We start from the raw sequence: 22228 nt of genomic DNA on the forward strand, positions 1-22228 counted from the left end.
GTGTCTCTAGCCTGGTATTTAAGACTATTGTAGTTTTAATTTAAACCTATTGTTCAATGCCCTTTCTATTGTATTTTTTCTTACATTCATATGTGGCATTGATATATTTTACATATATTTCATGTTTGCTTGTTTTATTAAAATCTATTAAATGTATGAAATTTTCAGTCAAATTTACACCCCATTTTTTATTTTATATTATTATTAAAGCATTTTCATGTGGAGATTGGCATTACTAACATCCAAGAGATTCTTGTAAGAGATATCTAAAGCTTACACTTGCATATCCCCATTTAGGAGAACGTGGTGGGATTTTTTTCCTTTTATTATTACTATGGGGGGATTCTTCATTCTCTGTTCTGTGGACACAATAGATTTTGCCTCTGTTATCATTCTGGTAAAATACCTTATGTTCCAGTAATAATAAGAGAAACATAAAGAGAATGTAATGAAATGAATGCTGGCAACCATAGAACAGGAAAGTTTAGTCAAAAAATGCAATTGGGCAGGTCTATTTAGTTTTGCTCGGCGTCAAATTTTTTTTTCTTGTTAAGTTTATTTTTGCTTTCATACTTCAATAAGTGTATTTTTTGTAATGTAAGCAGGCTGAGTAACTTAATTTGACAGATTTGAATCATCTTCAAAGCTGCAAAGCTCACACTGAGAGATAGGAAGCAGCACCAGAAGCCAGTCATGCTATAAGGTGGAGAAAGCAGAGTAACAGAGAGATGAGCCCACCACTATATTGTATCTATTTTAACTGTTCAAATGTTGGGGAGGGTCGCTGACCACCAAGGCTCAGGTGAAATGCAGGCTAGGAACCAGGGTCACAAACTGTGCAATGCAGCCAGTGCGGACCCACAGCAGCTTGCCAACAAATGTAAGCTCACCAGGTGCTTTTACCTGCTAAGATCCTGAGAGAATATGAAGTGTAAAGAAAGTGTAATACGAGTCTGAAGGCTTGATTGTAGGAGAAACTGACAGAAACAGTGGACAAAATAAATAAACTACAACAAGCAATCAAGCAAATTACAAAGAAAAAGTAAAGCAGTAATTATTTCTTACACACACACACCTGAAGAAGCCAAGAGGCAAAACGCGTTGGGTTACAAGACGTTACACAGTACACCACTAGTTAGTTGTACTCTGTATAGTTCGGCTGTCCATATCCCATGATGCTGTAATGGGTTCTGGACAAAGTGGATGAACCTTTGTATACTGTGATTTTGTGTGACTTTCGAAAATACTTTTTATTATTATTAATATTATTATACAGTATTAATATAGCGCCATCATATTACACAGCGCTGTACATAGTCCATAGTCATGTCACTAACTGTCCCTCAAAGGAGCTCACAATCTAATGTCCGTACCATAGTCATATGTGATTATTATAGTCAAAGGTCAATTGTTGGGGAGAAGCCAATTAACCTAACTGCATGTTTTTGGGATGTGGGAGGAAACCGGAGTACCCGCAGGAAACCCACGCAGACAAACCCTTTCTTTCGGCCTTTTATTTATTGAATTTCACGAGGTGTTCGCTGTTGTATACAGAGCCAGCTGAGAAGAGATTTTGCTACTCACTTCTTTTTCCGGACTCTGCATTAAATGCCGTTATCAGTTAGAATGAAGTGTCTATTGACAATGATTCTATTATACTTGTGGTTGAAGAGTGGCTCTTTATCAAGAAGGAGGAACCCTGATGTAAATGAGGGCTACTCATGGGAAGACAGGGCTCTGATGTAAAGGGCTAGAAGACCATCAATGGTGTTGAAGAGCAACGGCAAAAGAGAGGACCCAGATCCAAATGACCCATTAACATTATTATTATTATCATTAATAACAGGATTTATATAGCGCCAACATATTACGCAGCACTGTATTAAATAGGGATTATTTATATGTTAGCACACCAAGATCATGTAAAGAGAAAATAACCCTTGTATAATCATAAGAAAATATGTTTTTTTACAAAATACTGGACTACAAAATATATATGAGAACCAGACAGCAATGTGACTTGACATGTGCTGCCACAAACATGTTGTGTAAAGCCACAGATCTAGTTCAAACTAGTTTTGCCGAAATCATCCGCACGCCTATGTTTAGATCAGCAGATTCATACTTATAAAATGACTTTGCTCTACTAACATCTGCATATCTTTTAATCATAAATTACACCAACGTCGCTGTTTTCTGTAACCTTTCATTCTCTTGTCCAGGTTTCAGCCAGACATCAGGCGGTTATGACATTTAGTGGGTGAATAACATTCTGGTTCTTTCACCTTTGAAGGGAAATTCCACTTGCATGCAAGTAGAAACGAATACAGGCTTCTACAGCATTCTAAAAGTTTTAAAAAACCATATGTGAATGTGTTCATATGTGGATTCTTTTTGGCGGATCTAGAACTTTTCAACAGCCACTTGTGAACAAAAGTAGCCTCTTCTTTCCGGGGGAAAGCTGAATTATCCACTTTGCTCCCTATACCATTAGATTATTCACAGCAGAAAGTGGGAACATCCAGAACTCAAACTTGATAATGGTGTACCTGGTTGTAGCTACATTCAGAACTCAGGGGTCACTGGTTTTCATCCCCTTGATTCCTCTGCTGTGAGTTCTAGTCAAAGACTTCTTTAGCATCTGATAATAATTGTGGCCCTTCAGGAGTTATCTTCTGACTGTCATTGGGTCAAGGGTTAGGTTATGATTAAATTAGACCTAAACTAAAAAGTTTATCGTATATAAAAGGGGAGACAACTCTTTTAAGCTTTAAAAACCTTTAAAATAAAGCACGTTGATGAAGACAAAAAGAGAGAGTCCCCTGGTATATATACGTCACACATCCTAGAAGGATTCTGGGTACTCCGTATGAACATGCTCGATCTCTGAGAAGAAAGTGTCGATCTACGCATGGGCAGTGGGAACAGAACTTTTCTTTTTCACAGGCTACGTCACGTAATCTTGCTTCTGAGCAGTACAAGATTGGGTGAGATAGGCAGAAGGGCAAAGAAGACGGCACACGGCCGGATCCCGAAAACCTCCGGAGGCATCAACAGATCTGCGAAAGTGAAGGTGAATGAGGTTTTGTTTTGTTTTTGTCTAGTTTGCTTCTGCTTTTAATGTTAGGATAACGTAGTAAAAATTAGGTTTAGGAATTATAGTAAATCCAACAAAAGAGGAAGGAAGAGCTCCTAGATTGTTAATAACAACAGGGAAGAGAAGAGCCATGTCCTTACGGTGAGTACATGAAAAAGGACTTTTGAGAACAAAGATGTTAAAAATGTTGGGCTTTGAAGGGCTATAATTAAAAACAAATTAATTTTTTTATTGTATCAAAAAGCTTTTTATACAACAAACAAAGGTGTGTGTTGTATATAGCTTTTTGATACAAAATACAATTCATGGTTTTCAATTGAAAGTAAATCCAAAACTACGTAGGTGAAACACTTATAATAAAGAGCTGCATTCATGTGTGTCTGGAATTTAGCTTTAGGCTTTTTTGTTAATTAAATGTAATGTGTTACAACGGGACAGGTGGGGTTATAGAGTCAATGTTGATCACGCTAACCTGACTGTACTTGATAATTCTCACACTAGTCTAGACTAGTACTAGTTCTAGTTACGTTATGTGAATGGACTGACAGGTGTTAGACCCCGGACGTACTTTTATATCACAAAGCTATGAAACATTTTAATGGGGTCCCATCAAAATCACCCTCCGCAACTCTCCTGCTTGCTCCCTTCCCTTACAATTATCTTACAATGGATGCCGATGGGTTGAATTGCATGAGCGGAAATGAGGCCCAACGTCTCTGTCCCATGTGAGATAAGGATTTCAGTTCTGAAGCTTTAAAAATGAAAATCTGCAATGACAACTTTTATATTTCCTTCAGAATTTAATGCTTTAACTATGGTACCTATTACCTTTTAGCTGTGTGAGATCTATGCTGCTAGACTTTGGTAGACTAATGTAAACTATTATTGTACCTTACACTAAGTCTTCTCTAAATCCTAACACTAGATTTCCATTATATTCCAACACTAACCCTCCCTTTTAGCCATAATGCTTACTTAACCATGGTGGCCCCACCACCTCTGCACCCCATCCCTTAATATAATCACTACTACACCCCAGCTCATTTTCTTCGACTGCCGCTTTACTTCAACGTCCTTCTCCACAGACCACTATACTTACAGTACCTATCTACTGACTGATATTTACCAATACTACTCCATACTTCTCCACTGATTTCCAATGCATGGACACCACTGGACTGATGCTCTTCTCCACTGGCCACCATTCAAACAGCACCAACACACCTCTACTGTTTACCTTTGGATGATGCTTTTCTCCATTGGGTATGCTCTTTTTTTTAATTAAGATTTCCATACACTGGATGTTCCATACAATTTAATGAACAAGATGATTGTTGTCTCTGATTTGTTTATTGTTGTTGTGGTGATGAGAAATCCTTTCATGAACCGGAGCCAAAGCACATTCTATTACCTTATTTGCCAATTGTTTCGCAATAATAGAAATATGCAGAACAAAAACCATGACCTTATTTAAACTGAGAAAATAGCATATCAGTTTAATGCAGAGTCTACTCTGTGGTTGTGGTTGAAGGTGGCTCTATATCAAGAATGAGGAACCCTGATGTTTATTTTCCTAATAAACAGTCATCACATGGTGCTGAAACCCGGATCTTCCCGTGTGATTCTGAAACAAAACCACAGTCACTGGAAACACCTTCATCACCATGAAACAAACAAAAGTCCAAACTCACAGCCATGCTTGTGTTTTGTGACATGAAGGGGGTAATTTTGGCAGAATGGGTTTCAGAAAGCACAACAGTGATCCAACATTATTGTAAGGATGTTCTGACAAAGGTGAAATGGAAGCCGATGAAGAGAACTACAAAGAGAGGCAGCAGAAGGGGAGCGAAGAGAAGGATGGATGAGTCTGGCTGCAACATTCATTATAGATTGAGAGGAGGAGGTTATAGTAGTCCAGATGAGAGATAAGAGCGTGTAGGAGTTACATAGGAGTTTGGTGATCTCTGGGGACAGGCAGGGGCAGATTTTTGAGATGTTGCAGATGAAAGAGATTTGAGATGAAAGTGACAGGACCTGGAAATGTTCTGAATATGGGGGGTAAATGAGAGGACAGAGTCAAAGGTGATACCAAGACAACGTGCCTGAGGGGAGGACAAATAACAGTGTATTACAGTTAGATATATATGTCAGGGAGATTTGGAATTTGAGGGGGGGGGGATGATGATGAGTTCGGTTTTATCCAGGTTGAGTTTCAGGAATTGGTCGGACATCCATGATGAGATGTCTGACAGGCAGCATGAGACCTTATCCAGGACTGAGGGAGACAGGTCAGGGGTGGACAGATAAATTTGAATGTCATCAGCTTATAGATTGTACTGTAAGCCAAAGGAGGATATGAGACTACCGAAAGAGGATGTGTACAGAGAAAAGAGAACCGATCCAAGTAGTGACACTTGGGGAACAAAGAAACTTAAAAGGAGCGGTCAGACAGATAGGAAGCAAACCAAGAGATAGCAGTGTCACAGATACCAACGGAGCGCATGATTTGTATAAGAAGGGGGGTGATCAACAGTGTCAAAAGCAGAGGAAAGATCAAGGAGAAGGAGCGGGTCTCAGTGGCCTTGAGACTTAGCTCTGATGAGGTCATTGGCCACTTTAGTAAGGGCTGTTTTGGTGGAATGGGCAGCACAAAAGCCAGACTGGAGAGGGCCAAGGAGAGAGTTGGTGTTCAGGTAATCAGTGAGTCTTTTACAGACAACGTGCTCAAGAAGTTTGGAAACATATGGGAGAAAGTTTAGGCATTAGTGAATCTGTCTGATTTTAAACTTTCAAGTAGTGACCCTTTTTTTAGTGGGAAGGCTGGGTATCCAATTTATCATCTGGTTTTGGCCCAAAGCTCAATGTCCACCATCAAAGGGGTCCTCAGACTTACCAGTAGGTCCTACTGGAGAAAGCTGGTCTACAAAGTCTTTGGTGGGATGGAGGGACACTTTTAAACACATGATATTGAAAGTGGAATGACAGCTAAAAATAATATGATGCATGAATACCCCATTAAAAGATAAACAAACAGAACACATTTGCTACAATAGTCACCTTTTTTTATCAACATAGGAATTTACAATCAATCAGTTTTAGTATAAATATCAAAATGAAATAAATGAACAATCAGACATAAAACCAATGAAACGCACTAGAGCGGCTCAAAATTCTTTGGGTAATTCTCTTCCAGAAATGTTTGTGTAAGATATGCAAAAAAGGAGTTTGAATTACCAGTAGGTGCATAAACGGAACATAAAGAATACCTTTGGCCCGCCAAATCTACCACCACTACCACATATCTACTCTCCCCCTCTAAACAGTAGAAACAATCTTATAGGGAAGGTTTTTATTCAAGAGGATCACCACTCCTCTTTTCTTAGTAACATACGTGGTAGCTACCATTTCACCTATCCATGAGTCACGTAAAGTTGCAGTATCACGTGTTTTCCAGTGAGTTTACTGCAAAAATACAATGTCAGGTTTTTTAAGTTTAAAATGAACCAGTACTTTCTTGCGTTTTTGGAGGGTGATTAAGCCCACCACGTTCCAAGATATAAGGTGTAATTTAGTCTGGGGGTTACCCACTATGTGGGAGGAAGCATGTGTTGGAGATGTCATGGTGGTAACCAGAAAAACAATCTGCTGACCAATCCAATTCAATAGAGAGTTTCCCTGATCCCAGCTGGTCAGGGTCACTCAAATTTAATATCAAACCAAAGAGCATTGTGTTCTTGTACCTCAAAGTAATTACATCTGCACCTCCAAATACAACAAACAATTAAAAAACACTATCCACACATGAAAAACAATTACTAAAACTCCAATTCCTCTGTATTAGGTTTTTAAACACAGAACCCTGCTATCTATTCCAGGCAGTAGGGCGGTACCCATACCTGAACATTCTAAAAGATTGGTTTGTCTCAGTGTTGGTACACAGTAGAAAAAAAGTGCAAATATAACACATTTAAACATATTTGAGTCACGTGAATCAAAGGCATCCGATTCGAGAGCTCCAATATATCAAAAGAAACCAATAATAGCCATGAATTTTAAGAGAAAAAAAAGAAAAAGAAGGGACTACAAAATGCAAATATCTTTTGTCCAAAGTAAATCTTAAACATCCTGGGAGGCGCGATGGTCCTGGTTGATCGCAAGGTGTGGGTCATCAAACAATTTTGTTTCCTCCATTCCACATAAACTTGAGCTTTCCGGGTAGAGTAGAGCAAAACGTATTCCTTTCTCAGCAAGAAGACAACAAACAGGAACAACATGTTTTTGTTGCTGAGCTACAGATGGTGAGAAGTCCTGGAACAGTAAAAGCTTGTCCTCACCTATTTGATCACGTTGTTTGCGGTATGCTGGTTGTAACGATTCTTTATCCATTGCATGAAAAAATGTAGCTATCACCGCGCTGGGCCTTTGGCTTTGTGTGGATGCTCTGGGCCCACCCGATTAACCCGCTCCAAAGCCCGCACAGTGAGAGGCGTAAACCAGTGGCATGTCAACTGTGATGTATTTAAATAAATCTTGGCCTTTCCAAGCTTCTGGAATTCCAATGAAGCTTGCCTTGTGCTTTTAGGGCCTGGTCTTCTAGATTGCTTACTCATTGTTCCAACTCCGCATTATACATGTCGTGTTGGAAGAGATAAGCTACGTACACACTTCCAATTATTATCGTTGGAAAACGAACGACGAACGTTCATGCACGATATATACGAACGATCGTATAGCACCGATCCTGCACATAGAGTTAACAACACGATCGTTCGTAGATATTGTACACACAATAGATACGATCGTTTGAGCGATAGAGGAACTATGTGCACGACAGGAAAGTGAACGGACGTTCGTTCATCACGCATGCTCTGAACATGGACGATCAACGAACGACCGTACACACGAACGATGTTCAACGATCGTCGTCCAATCCGATCCGTCGGTCCGGTCGTTCGTTTCCAGCGACTTTCCTCGTTCGTCGGCGTCGTTGGTTACTTTTTTACGAACGATTTTTTGCCCAATCGATCGTTCGTCGTTCGATTGAAACAATAAAAATTGGAAGTGTGTACGCACCTATACTTGCTAGGGCTGTTTCGAAGTATTCTATAAAGTAGTAGACTTTTTATCAAAGTATGGCGTGAGAAACCTTATCACCTCTGCTGCTGTGGTATTTGGTGCTGATAAGAAATTAAAGCCTCCAAATCAGTAGATAAATCCTGTGAATGCTGCATGGGCAGTAATTAAGGAGAAGATGGGGAGAACGTGAGTGGAGTCACATTGGATTTCTGGGAGCCTTTTGACTTAGATTTAAGGTGTTTGCAGAGCATTGCAGATGGGTGTTTCCCCATATATTTATCCATAATAAGAGTGCCACTATAGGGGCTAACTCAGCCAGGTACAGGATGTTAATACAGTTTCTATGGCTTTCTTGTCTGCTGCTAAAGATATGATGCAGAATATTATAGCCCCAAAAAGTGGTATAGGTACTCACATATGGAGCTCCAGGCATGTAGCGGGCGGCAGAAAGAAAGAAAGAAAAGAAAAAAGATGAAAAAGAGAGAGAAAGATGAAGAGGGAGAGTTATAAAAAGTAAAGAGAGAAGAGAGAGAGGAATGGAGACCCTACACTGATGTCTGAACTTATTTCACTTTCTCTATGCGCTTTCTATTACTCTGGAGCCGGTCAGCAGAAGCAACTGGTTCCAGTTTGAGAAATGTTGTAATGCTGCCCCCTAGTGTACATGGCACCCTAAGTCATGGCCTAGGGGGCCTTGCGTGAAATCTGACCTTGCTTGCACATTTACAGCTGGCAGAAGTGAGCGCTGAAACTGTAATCCATCCATTATTTTTTCTGTTACTAAAGTTTAATAGAAAATGACAATACATTGGACATTGGAAGTGGACATTGTGAAATGCGTATCACATGGTTATCACCCCATGGCCCCGATCGCCAACCAGTGATCTGCTCAACCAGTGGTCTGTGTCAAGTTTTGGTGGAACGCAGCTCTGGCCGGTGCACCCCCAGATCCATAGACCATGTCTGTCTTATGGATCACAGGCTTGGGGCAGTGGAACCGTCCAATCGCAGGCTCAGAGTGGGTGGGTTCTTGCATCATGACATCACTATGGGGGAAGTTTATTCCAAGATCATATATTGATGATGGGAGTGTCGGACCAAGGTGTAAAGTTTTCTCCAGCAGATCCCAAAGATTCCCAAAGGGGATTCTGAGATGGCCAATCAATGTGTGAAATTGATGTCTCATGCTTCCTGAACCATTTTTTCACAATTTTAGCCCAATGAATCTATGCATTGTCATCTTGGTATATGTCCATGTCATCAAAAATCTATTGATGGCGACAAACCTGGTCATTCCGCACATTCAGGGAGTCAGCTGACCTCACTTTTGAACACATAGCGTTGCTGGACCTAAAGCTGACCATTTGAAGCAGCCCCAGATCATAACACTGCCCCCACAGGCACCCCAGATATTAACACTGCTCCTCCAGGCAAACCAGAAAAAAACAGTGCCCCCACAGGCACCCAAGATCATTACATCGCCCCCACAAACACCCCAGATCATAATACTGCCCCACAGGCACCCCAGATTAAAACACTGCCCCCATAGGTACCCCAGATCATAACATTGCCTTTACAGGCACCCCATATAATAACACTGCCCCCTCAGGCTGGGTGGCTTTTTTTGGTCAGAACATTTATAATTAGGACTTTATTACCAGGGAGTACCGGAGGGAAAAATTACCTAGTCATAAGAAGTATATACCATATTTATTACCACGTCAGTGGTCTCCCCAGAACTTTTTTTTTTCATCCAGGTGGGGGGAAACAGTAACCAGGTAGTAAAAAAGTTAGCAGTGCAATACTGTTTGTGTCATAGATAACCCCTATAATTGTGTCAACTTACCCTCTTACAGTATGTCCCATATTTCTATCGTCAATGCATTACAGATTGTCCCAACTGTCCAGTCCCTGTGTAATTCCTCATGCCCAAAAATTGCTGCCTTGCTGGAAATGTAGAATCAACCTACAGAAGCCTAACAGAGAATAAATGGGGGTGGAAGCAAATGGGAGCAATCCTGCATGCCAGTACACCAGGGCTCTGCTATGGGTGACAAATAGTTAATGATCTGAACTTAAATAACCTTTCAGTGAGAAAGCTTGTCAGTTCTGTTGGCAAATTTCCAGAACAAAAAGATATACAAGCTGCTCATATACACTGAGACATCTCTCTGCACAAAGCTGGTGTTCTATGAAAAAAATTGCCTTTGAAATGTATCCACCCCAGGGGCATTTATAAGAGGGCATGTACAATGACATCATCAGAAGCACAGTGTAATAGCTGGGAGTGTAAAGTCTGCTTGTCATATGGTTCACACCTTCATATCTGCTAAGAACTTTTTTTTAAAGACAAAACAGTAAATTTGCAGATGGATAAGGAGCACATTATTTACTGACAATGTATGTTATGTATATATGAATTAACCATCAAGCATAAATAGTATATATTGCAAATTTCAATAAAAACATAACATAATAAAATCATAATAAATTGAATATCAGTAAAAAGGGGTAGATGTCCTTTTAAATACCTTCATGTTGGTAAATCGTCATGGTGAAGACTGCGTAGACCATATATTGCAGATCTGATATAGGCATGGGATGAATTCAAGCAAGCTTCATTCTCCACACTGCCTCTGGATGACATGACTGCTGCTCCATGCAATGAAACCTCCCACACACAAGAAACAATACAAAGACACAAGAAAACTAAACAGGAAATTATTGCAGAACAGGTGTGAATATGTCACCAAGCTACTTCCTACTATTTCACAATGTCTTCGGGGGTTTAGCCTCAACCACCAAATTCATCATAAAGCAAAAGTATAGTGTAAAATATTAACTCTTTCTATACCCATACCTAATTTTATTATAGAAAATGTAATTAAAAATGATTTCCAATTAACAAATAAACAATAAATTCCATTATAAACAGTGAAATAAAAAGATAAACCAATAAAAAAACTAATGAAATACAATCTAGATAACTTGTTAATACTATTTGATGTGAATGGTTTTATGCGGCATGTTGATAAGACTTATTTTTTAAGATGTTTTAATATGAATTTACCTGTCTTCAAAACATTCCAACAGGTATCATGGATCCCCGCAGCACCAGGGGATTTCTTCTATGTTACCCACCTTGTACTGCTCTGCTGCCAGCATCAATTCCACCCAGAAATCCCATTCTCTAGTTACTTCTAGGGCTGAATCATGTGATTCCACAGACACACTCCGCCTGCTGGCAGAAATGAAAACACCACCAAGAGTTGCCTCTTCTTCAGCACTCCCTCTGGTGGTTGGTTTGGTTACCAGCTGGTCTCCATTTGTCACATGATTTCCCCTAAAAATGGAAGTGACTGGCAACAGGATGTTACCCAAAAAAAAGGAATTTATTCAGGCTCCGTTTCCAGGTTCCAAGTTTGCATCTCCTGATACCTAGGTATATCATACCTGGCTCTAACCTGACTCTCGATTGCTTTTGCATTTTGCTCTTGTACTATGCATTGCTCCTATCCAGTCAGCGGTTACCAGCCAATTCATGTACGTGGGCTTCAACCTCCATCACTCATCAGTCCGTCACCCCTCGTGGGGTCCGCTGGTGAACCATGGCCCCAGGATCACTGTTAAGGAATGTTTTGAAACAAGCCGAAACACCATGGGTATTCAGTCCCCGTTTTATATTTTGAACATGTTCACTGATCCATACAGATATTGGTGGTATTATCCCCCCGCCCCCCCAACATATTGTAATCCACACTAACATTCGACGTGATCAGAGAGTTGATTGGGCAAGAATATTTAGTGATGAAAGAGCTGAAAAGGGAGTCCCTGTGTATGGGCCCTTGCACTGGCTTATGGACTAAATGAGGATTTACTTATTCTGAGGATATTGATGGCGTGTTTTACAAAAATGTTATAACTTCTGAAGTGCATGATTGGTGGAACATTGTATTGTTATTTTATTTTTATATATAGTATTCCATGGGGTCTGTATCTGTGGAGGGGTCTGTGAATTGGGGGCTCTGCACTGAGGGAAATCTGCAAAAAGTGGGAAGGCTTAAAGCGTACCTAAACTCAGATTTTTCACTTTACATAAAAGGGTAGACAACTCTTTTATGCAAAGTAAAAATTCTGTTTTTTGTTTTTTTTTAGGTGCAACACCCTTTTTTTAAAAAAAAACACCACCCCCTAATTCTCGATCGGCTATGTGGTCAAAAATAAATGGGAACGCAAAGCCTCCCGGGATACCTACTTCAAGCACACCAGGAGGCTCCTGGGCCCTCCTTCTGCTCATTCCTCAGATGCGTGGGTGAGAAAAAGGAGCCTTTTTGTACAAAGAGAAAAATTTGCAGATTTCACGCATGCACAGTGAGATCGTCAAATTTTTATTTTTCATCCTACATCAACCTATTTTGCCTCTTGGAACAGGAAGAAGAAGATGGCAGCACCCAAAGTGCAGGCTCCAGGATGGAAGCCGGGATGACGTGGGACCAGATACTGGACACCCCCAGAGGAGTTGTTCTGCTCTGGGATTTTTTCGCAGATTTGAATATAGTTTCTCTTTAAAAAGGGTAGTTTGTCACTGAAGGGGGAGGGTCTGCACTGGGGAGTAAGGGGCAGACTGCACTGAGAAGGGGGGTCTGTCACTGGTGTCTGTGACTTTATGGGGTCTGCAATGAGGGGGTTATTTACAGATGGGGTTAGTCACTGGGGGGTCTGTCACTCAAAAAGATCTGTCCCAGAATGGGAGATTTTCACTTTGGGGGTCTTCACAGGGGAGTAATCTTTCGCTGTAGTGTCTGTCTCTGTAAAGGGTCTGTGATTTTGGAGGTTTGCCCTGAGGAAGCTCTGCAAATAGAGGTGTTCATCACTAAGGGAGATACTGAGGGGGCTCAGCACCTGTCACCAAGGGGTCTTTGCTGTGCTGGAAATAGATGAGGTGAAAAATTTAAGAAGACAGGTCAAACTCAGACCCATAGGTCTGTAGCTCCGCCACTTTGCAGGGACCAACTTCTCTCCCCCTCCACTGGGGGTTCTACCCAGGCTGCCTCAGAATCTTACCACCTATGAAAGAAAAAAGTACAGCCATAAATTGGGTGAAGTACTTTAGTGCAGCCGACTCTTCTCTGCAAAATGCAAAAAAAAAAAACTTGTGGGTGTAACATTTACCTTTTACCCGCAATTTAGCTTTAATTTGTTGTTTTTGTAGCAAATTTTGGTTTGTTACTTTGATGGTTCTGGACAATGCAGCAGTGGACCCCCATTTGCTCATTTTGCTGCTCTTTATTAGGCATTAGATTCTATTTGGAAAGGGACTAGAGAAGTTGCATAGAAGGATAGGTTTGGGTAATAGTAAAAGCTGTAAAAGTTATGTTACTTATGATACTCAAAAAAGCCTTTTTAGTCTCATTCCACTGTCCTACCACTAGAGGGCAGTGGGACACTCCCCATTGTAGCCAATGCAATGTATTACAATGTATCATGCATGATGAGTTTTTTTTTTTTTTTTTTTTTTTTTTTTTTATAACTTTGAACAGATTTGTAATGCCAACAGTGTAAGCTTTGGGTGGGGCTTACACTTAGAAAGACCAAATAGAAATAAACTAGGGGATCTAAAATTTAACATTGAACTCCTGGAAACTAAATGCACTGGAAGATATAAAAGACATGAGTCAATACGGATCTGTAATCATATAATAAATAATTACATTTTTTTACAAGTGTAAGTAAGTTAAATAAATATGACCTGATAATTGCTTCTAAAGTCCCACTACAGCAGAGATGGAATGTAAAAGCAAGAAGCAGCACAAACCAATTCATTCATGTTCTACCAATAAGCTTGCAGAAGAGAGAGACTGTCCTGCTTTTCTTTTTACTGTCCAGTTACAGGGTGAGTTGAATGATGCTTGACAATAAACTGAGAACATCTAGTGGCATAATAAAGTACTACAGGGGAAATCTCTGGATTGCAGGTGAGAGGCTGGCTTTGCTATTTTAATTTTCCTATGTTTGATTGGAGTGATGTTTCGAGTGACATATTGGAGAATGCAGATCTGTATGTTTTTGTATGTCAGACTGGTTGTGGATTATTGTGTTTCTGCTTTACCCATCTCAATGCTAGTGGCACAACAACTTGCCTATGGCTCCAATGCTAAATTTAAACCTGGGACCCCCCATCCATTCATGGCAACTCTGATCCACCACTGATGGTCTTGGTGACAAATCCTCAACCATTAAAACAAGATCTTTACATCAGGAGCCCCCTGCTTTGTATGTGAACATCTCTTTACATCAGCGCTCCCCCTTTTAAGTCAGAGTCTCCCCTCTTCACATCAGGGCCCACTTTACACAAGACACTTCACCTTACATCAGAGATTCCTTATTCCATAATAATATGCTCAGTATCATATCAGAGGACCCCCTCACATCAGGGACCTCCTTTATGTCCTATCTTTACATTATCATAATCCCACATTCATTCAATCCTCCCAAACCCTCAATAGCTCACCCATGGGTGTAACGTCATCACCACTCATTGTTGTAATTGTCCCTGCCAGAGGAGTTTTTCTATCACTGTCCTCCTTTGCTGAACTCTGACAGATGACTTCATCTAATGCCGAGCCAGGAAGAGGAAACCAATGGAAGAAGACCTCCCCTGCTGCCTTGGCCAGACAGTGGTCATGAGGAGGACCCTTGCAGGCCATCTGAAATAAAGGGGTCTGACTATTTGTGAGAGCTCCGCAACCTCTGTTCCCACACTACTGTCCAATACACAAAGGGCCCATTTAGATTCATGCAGTTTGGTAATACTGTATGAATTCATTAGGGTAGGTCATTTAAAATAATTGGGCTGACAATTCACCCTGACGTGCCACAAAAATTCAGTACAACACCCTTCTTTTATTATTATTATTATTATTATTATTAAACAGGATTTATATAGCGCCAACATATTATGCAGCGCTGTACATTAAATAGTGATTAATTATTTAATTAACGCCACATACCTAACATAGCCTTAGTGCCTTGGTTTACATTCAAAAAGAAGAACTGCAACATTCATGTTAGGTTTGGTACTACACGTGATCACAACACATAGACCTAACACCCTACCCCCACCATGTGCAAATCTCTAACACAAATAGAGAGGTAACGCCTGCACCCCTCCCTTCCTCATAGAATCCTTCTTTTGTAAGGAAAACCGTTGATAATAGCTTCATACAACGTACGTGTTTCACTTCCTGATGTGGTTTAAAGTTTATTTTCATCTCTTAGTAACTCAGTTTTGCATCACGCTATTATCTTCTATTGTATTACATCCAAACAAATTCTTCTGATGCTTGCAGACTGTTGTAATAACAGTGAGGGTGGGCAGAAATATACTCGGTACCAAATTACTAAGCAGAAGAAATGTCAAGGAAGGCTGGTATCTAGGCAGGCAGCAAGCAAGAAAGGTCAGGGACAAGCAAGGGGTCAAAAACTAGAAATCCATGAAATAGGCTTTGGTGACACGGGACCACCACAGACAGGGGGAACACAGGAGACACAGGAAGTGACAGGAGACACAGGTGACACTAGAGACACAGACTGGGCAATAATTGGTTAACAAATGAGCACGACAGGAAAAGCACTGAAAACAGCACTTAAAAAACAGATGTAGGGGAAATTCTCAGCAGCGCTAGGGGGCTCGGCACTAGTGGAGAAACATTGCAAGAATGCTGACTGTGATACACTAGTCTACCCTAAGTAGGGCTGCTGAGTCACTGCTAGGAGGTGAGGCGGGGGTAATGTGGTGCAGATCTCCTAACGTAAAATGCTGAGTCACTATTAGAAGGAAAAAGTAAGAAAGACTGGAGTCACTGTTGCAAGAAGAGTGGAGGTGGGTTGAGCTACTCAGTTTGGGGTCATGTGGAGGTCATGGGGAGCTGAACTGTAAGTCATTGCTGGTAGGGGGCAGCAAGGAGAGCTGAGACACCACTAGCAGTATAAGCAATGGAAAGTCACCATTAGTACGCTGGAACTGAAAGGAGGTCATGTTGAGCTGAGCTGCTGAGATAGCAAGAGTTTATTTAATGTGAAAGCATTTAATAAGCATTCATGCTGTCCAATAATTTTCTCCTTCTGGATCATCAATACCATTACTTCTTTCAGGTTTGAACAATATTGGCAGTTGTGAGAAGCATGAAGGTACTGTGATTCGCATTTACATCTGACACTGTTGCATGGAGGAATTTTTTAGCATCCCTATCAGCTGTGCAATCACAGCATTCACTGTTTAATATATTAAATTTAGTATTCCTTTACTACAATGTTTCTTGACCTTCTTAACATGGAGGAATCCCATGAAATCACTTTCAGGTCTTCAGGGAACCCCTTCTATAATTACAGAATACATTAGCACGGTGGTCAGTGGGAAGTATTCCTCCTATATATTGGCCATTGGGAAGAATGTCATCCTGAGAGGTAAAAATTGCTCATTGTTTGAAGAACCCCAGCAACCTCTCTATGACCCCTGGTTGAGAAAAACTGTTGTAATGCTTCCTTTTAATCAAGACTATGAAGTATTCCCACTGGTGTCCTGTGATGAATGATCTACAATGGGATTTAACGTTTCTTAAAAAGTAAGTATTACTAAGCTATATTTGTGTGTGTATTTATATTATTATTACACAGTATTTATATAGCGCCATCATATTACACAGTGCTGTACAAAGTCCATAGTTGTGTCACTAGCTGTCCCTCAAAGGAGCTCACAATCTAATGTCCCTACCATAGTCATATGTCAATAATGTAGCTGAGGTCAATTTTTAGGGAGAAGCCAATTAACCTCACTGCATGTTTTTGGGATGTGGAAGGAAACCCACACAGACACGGGGAGAACCTGCAAACTCCATGGAGATAATGTCCTGGGTGGATCAAACCCGGGACATAACCCTGCAAAGACCGGAGTGCTAACCCCTGAGGCACCGTGCCACCATATTGTATGTATAATCAACATTTTTCATGGTTTTATATAAAAAATACAAAGAAAGAACTTATATAGTTTTTGAAATTAAATTTAAGGTCTCTTTTTTTTGTCATATAAATATGTAACTACAAAATGAGTGTTATCCAGACACTTTTTACCTGGAAACTATATAAGATAACTTTTAAAATGATCATGGAAATGTATCTCATGCACTAGACCGCCTTTTTTTTAAACTTTTTAGTACGCAAATATTTCAACCTTATTGGGTCTCATCAGTGCAGCGTAGCTCACAAGGACAGAACAAGTGTGGGAATGTTCAAGGTTTCCTTTCCATCCCAAAAGCAGCTGCAAATATCTGTGTATGTTTGGCTTGTGGACCAAGGTGAAGAATCAACAGTCACTGGCTTATGGTGGACCATATTATATTTAATGTAATGGGGGGCTATGGGAAATAAGAGAAGCCAGAGCTGTTACCTACCCAATGTCAACAAACACAGACTTTTTTGTATTTTTAATAACTAAAAATGAGTTTTGATGTGTAACTTTCATATATAATAAAGGACAAATACAAAAGAATCAAATCTCAATAAATATTACATGTTTATAAAAATATATCCAATGATCCAGCCATTCAGAAGTATAAAACATTATACAAAGATAAGCGTAACTATTCCAGTAAAAAAAAAGTTGACAAACCAGTGTTGGCTGTCAGTTACAAAGCTCAGGAGCTTTTAACAATGTATAGTGCAAGCAAACTTTTTTTTAAATGTGCCAGAATCCAATATGGAGGTTATTCAATAGGCAAAAGTAAAAAAATCAGCAAATAGAAATCCTTCAGCCCGCTGAAGATCCAAGTCTTCTTGACCATGGAAAGGATAGCTGTCCAAAACCGCAACCAGAACTTGTAGTTTCTTCACAAGATGGAGACAAGAATTGGCTCACAAATGTTGAATTTTTGTAAGTGCATTCTCCAATGAAGCCTTACCACTCAATGTCAGACATTAGGAAGAACAAGAAGACAGTCTGGTCCATAAGCCGGTTCAGTCCATAAGCCAGTTTTTCATTAAGTCACACCAAGCTTCCTGTCAATATTCATTTTTCATTTTGTCGGTCCGGTTTGTTGCAGATCCAATATCGATCTGAGTAACAGGCTGCGCTGGAGACTCGCTCTCGATTCAGAAAGACACATGGAGACACTCCATCAATGTGGAACCTGGAGAGAGATTGGACAAAGCTAGTCAGGACAATGCCACACTCAATATATTATAAATTCCAATAAAAGAAAAATATAAAATATTTTTTTTAGTTTTGAATAGAGTGGGAAAGGTTAAACCTCCAGCTATACCTTTGGCCAAGGATACACTTTAATTTTACCATACTTACCATGTCCTATGATAATGTCCATAGGTAGAAAAATGGCGATCCATGGCCAAATCTATAGTATGGATGACCAATTTAGTCCAGGGCAAGGGGCATTAGGCTCCTGAATCTAGTCTAAAGTGGTTCCATACATTGACCATTAGGTACACCTTTACCATCCTATGTACTTGCTGGAGCCAGATAAAAGCCCAAATTTTACATAGATTCTTAATGTAATCATTTCAGGATCAATAACTACATTACAATACTTCTAAAATATTTTAGTGATATAAATAAGAAATTATGCCTACAAATATTTTATGTGCATTTATGCGGCCATGGTCCTAAAGGTGGCATGGCCTTTATAACTATAGGATAAATAATACACAGTAATCAAGGTTTTAGAACAAATTCGTACATTTTGTTTTAAAGATTTACCAATTTAAAACATTTTTAAAAAATTGGAAACGAGACTTACATGTTATTAAATATTGACCCATTGGTCCACATCCACAACTTCCCATTATCTTCTCGCTTCAGACCGATCCAGTGATCTGAGGAGCCTTTAAATCGTTGCAGAAAGTCCTGGTGATAAGATAGTAAAATAAATAAATAAATGATGGCAAATTATGGCAAGTGAAGGCTATCTGAGTATAACACTGGGACACAATTTATTTGGATTCTCTACACTAAATGCCAAACTACAGTGGGATTTAGCTTGGTCACAGGCACTATTGGACAAGGTGAGTTTGGAACCAGGGTAGTGGTTCATCTTGGCAATTCAAACCAGTATACACGATTGAATGACAGAAATGATCGAAAGAGAACTAAATGTCTTGTGTGGGTCTCATAAAGGTTCCATAAAGGGTAATTATGGTGAAAGCCAAAGGAGAAGAAGAAGCTTTGGAATTAACACATAGACATTCCACATCATCTAACTCACCAGCTCCTCCTTGGAATCAAACAATGCCAGTGATGCATTGTGGGACATGCAGAAGTTCTGGCTATCTTGCCACTCATTGGGTTGCTTGGAGAAGTAATAACATTTCTTTCTGTACCAGATCCAATCATCTTCACATGGAGCTTCTATGGTGATCTCTGGACAAATATCACATTTTTCTGAAATTGGAAAAAAAATATTTTCATTGGTTCTGATGATTTAATCTTTGCTCAGCCACCCACCGATGTCATTGTATGATACCCCCATATGAAGATTTATTTGACTTACCTCTGACAGAAAAAACTGTCCACAATGCAGCAAAAAATAAAATGTTGAGTACAACAAACAGAAATGTTATATATAGGAATCTCTCCTGGGCAAGTTTCTTGGCTCCTGAAAAGAAAAATAATAATTGTATGAAAAACCAATAATTGCCAAAATAATAAGACATTTTAGTAGAAAGAGGAACGCGTAGTTATTCATTGACCTAAGCCCTCAGAATTTCTTAGCTTTAGCATTTACAGCCAGTTATAAACCATACTTGCATTCTAACACCAGTTTGGTGTTGACATTCGTCCAAAAGCCAAACAGTGCACCTTGTGTAATAGAGAGCTAGGCATGTGACCCTAACTGGTCTCCAGACAATTTTTTTAGGGGGGAGCCTATGTGGAAGGAAGACTACATACAAACAAGGAGAACATGCAACCCCTATGTAGATAAAGTCCTGGGCAAGACTCAAACTTTAGACCCAAATGGTGCATGGCAAGAGGGCTAGGCAACAACCTATCCAGTATGCTAAGGAGTTTAAGGACCTAAACCTATTTTTCCTAGTGTAAGTTTCCCGTGCTGATGTCACATGATGTTACTGATAAATTTTCTCTACTGGGCCACCTACTGAAAGAAGTTCCAATGGTTTCTATTATGATATAGATTTCCAACATTTTCCTTTATTTCCATTGGGTCTTGAAACTTGTGTTTTGAAGGACAAATCTGTCAACAGCAGTAGATCTACTCATTGTTACTGCCAGGACCAATTTTGCCACAACCACAAGACTGAATCCATATTTGCCCCCATATGACACTCAGAGGTAATACTAATGCAGAAAAAGAAGAGTCTGTGCCTTTTTGTATGAGACGCAATGCATTAGTGCCATACCTGCCTTGAGAATAAAGGGAGAATATGCCAACTAACACACACTAACCAAGGTCAAACTAACCAACAAAGGAGAGTCCTGGTTTTGTTTTGGTTTGGGTATGTAAAACTGAAATAGGGTCAAAACACCATGGCATCCCCATTTAACCTGAAGAGATGGCTCACTATATACAAGCAGCATTAAATAAACCACCAATGAGACATGAAGAATTGATATACATGTCTCCATTCAACAATCTAACACTAATGATACATTTTGGAGGAAATTATGGGTGAGATAATCCCATGTAAACCTAAACACACTCCCAAAACTCGGATAACTTCTGTATTATCCCAACTCCTCATCCTTGGCTTTGGCTGCAAAAGCAGCGGTCTAACTCCAGCGCTCCTACACGCCCCCTTGCACAGTCACAATCTCTGTGATCCAATCAGCAAAGCTTAGGTTCACTCCTGATTGGAGCACAGTAGTTGTGACTAAGCAGGGGGTGTGTCAGACAGTTGGAGAGAATATGCTGCCTACACACAGAGGGCCACATTCCTCATCTTAAGTGGAACTACAGAATTCACCTGAGCTATAAAACCCCAGTCTACACATACGCTTTAAATTTCCTTGACAAACAACACAATTCTGTTCATAGTCCTTACCAATTTCCTTAGGACTGATATATCCAGCGAATCCCGTTTCCAGTGCAGTGTCTTTCATTGGACAGGTGAAAATGTCTTTATTAGTCAGCTGGATGCTCTGTAAAAAGGAAAAAAAAAACACATATTAATCAATTGGAGTTCTACCTGGGCTATGTCAATATGAATAGACACTTGGGAGTACAACACATATCTCTAGCCTTATTGACCCTCAGTTTTATAGTTTCGCATTGAATACTCATATGGGGGGTATAAGTGGGTATACAATGACCCATACTGCGCCAGACAGTGGAGAGTGGGTCTGCACTATATATGAACTCTGTTTTGGGGTATAATAAAGGAATTTTGTATTTTTTTAAATAAAGGTTATACTTTATTTAAAAAAAACACTGTCAAATGTCAGTAGCTGCATATCTGACACACTGTTACCTCTAGTGTGGTATCTACCCAGGTATCCCAGTGCTTCAAGGCATGGAGGAGCATAAAACCCCCTCCAATAAAGCGGTGCTGTCTGTCAGCCAATCACTAAACCAGAACACTGTCATATGACTCTACGTCCCTCTAAGCTCCAACACCAAATTTTGATAACCATTAAAACAGATGAAAAGTAATAGTATATCAGTGGCCCTGATGGGCATCCAAAACGTCTCTTTAAACCATTGCGTGGAAGCCTTGGCACTAAAATATAAGGCAAAATACATCCACATCTGATTTTCAATAAAAAAAACCAAGGCATCAATAATCCAACAGCAAAATACTTTTGCTAAACCAACGTACAGACTTCTGGAAGCTGATAAAACAATATGAACAATATGTAGGCAAAACCTACGTAGATCACAGCAACCCATAAACTTCTCCGAACATAACGTAGAACATGAATTGCCAAAAATTAGTCTCGGACATTACAAACAGCCGGTTTATCTCATTTATACAGAGCATACGTTGTCATAAGACTAGGGACAGCTGTACGGGATAAGGGGCATTGGGCCA

At 39.9% G+C, this 22228-nt stretch overlaps 2 protein-coding genes across 4 annotated transcripts in view; both read right to left on the reverse strand.

Annotated features, from left to right (window-relative positions):
• The window catches only part of LOC140340128 (C-type lectin domain family 2 member B-like), a 26878-nt gene extending 16035 nt beyond the window's left edge, over positions 1-10843 (reverse strand). Inside the window, exon 1 of one of the 3 annotated variants that reach the window (XM_072425173.1) lies at positions 10705-10843. In XM_072425173.1, the coding sequence (XP_072281274.1) occupies positions 10705-10771 (67 nt within the window). In that variant the 5' untranslated portion in view covers positions 10772-10843. The remainder of the gene's footprint in view (positions 1-10704) is intronic. The other 2 variants (XM_072425171.1, XM_072425172.1) reach the window with 2 other exon arrangements.
• A 6878-nt stretch (positions 10844-17721) lies between these two features.
• On the reverse strand, positions 17722-22117 carry LOC140339583 (C-type lectin domain family 2 member B-like). Its single transcript, XM_072424346.1, has 5 exons — positions 21242-22117; positions 19732-19836; positions 19447-19622; positions 18982-19088; positions 17722-18357 (listed from the first exon to the last, which is right to left on the reverse strand). Exons 1-5 carry the CDS (start codon positions 21297-21299, stop codon positions 18237-18239), a joined length of 567 nt encoding a protein of 188 aa, XP_072280447.1. The 5' UTR covers positions 21300-22117; the 3' UTR covers positions 17722-18236.
• Positions 22118-22228: the final 111 nt, after the last annotated feature.

This window comes from Pyxicephalus adspersus, chromosome 10, assembly GCF_032062135.1.
Source record: "Pyxicephalus adspersus chromosome 10, UCB_Pads_2.0, whole genome shotgun sequence".
NCBI classification, from domain to species: domain Eukaryota; kingdom Metazoa; phylum Chordata; class Amphibia; order Anura; family Pyxicephalidae; genus Pyxicephalus; species Pyxicephalus adspersus.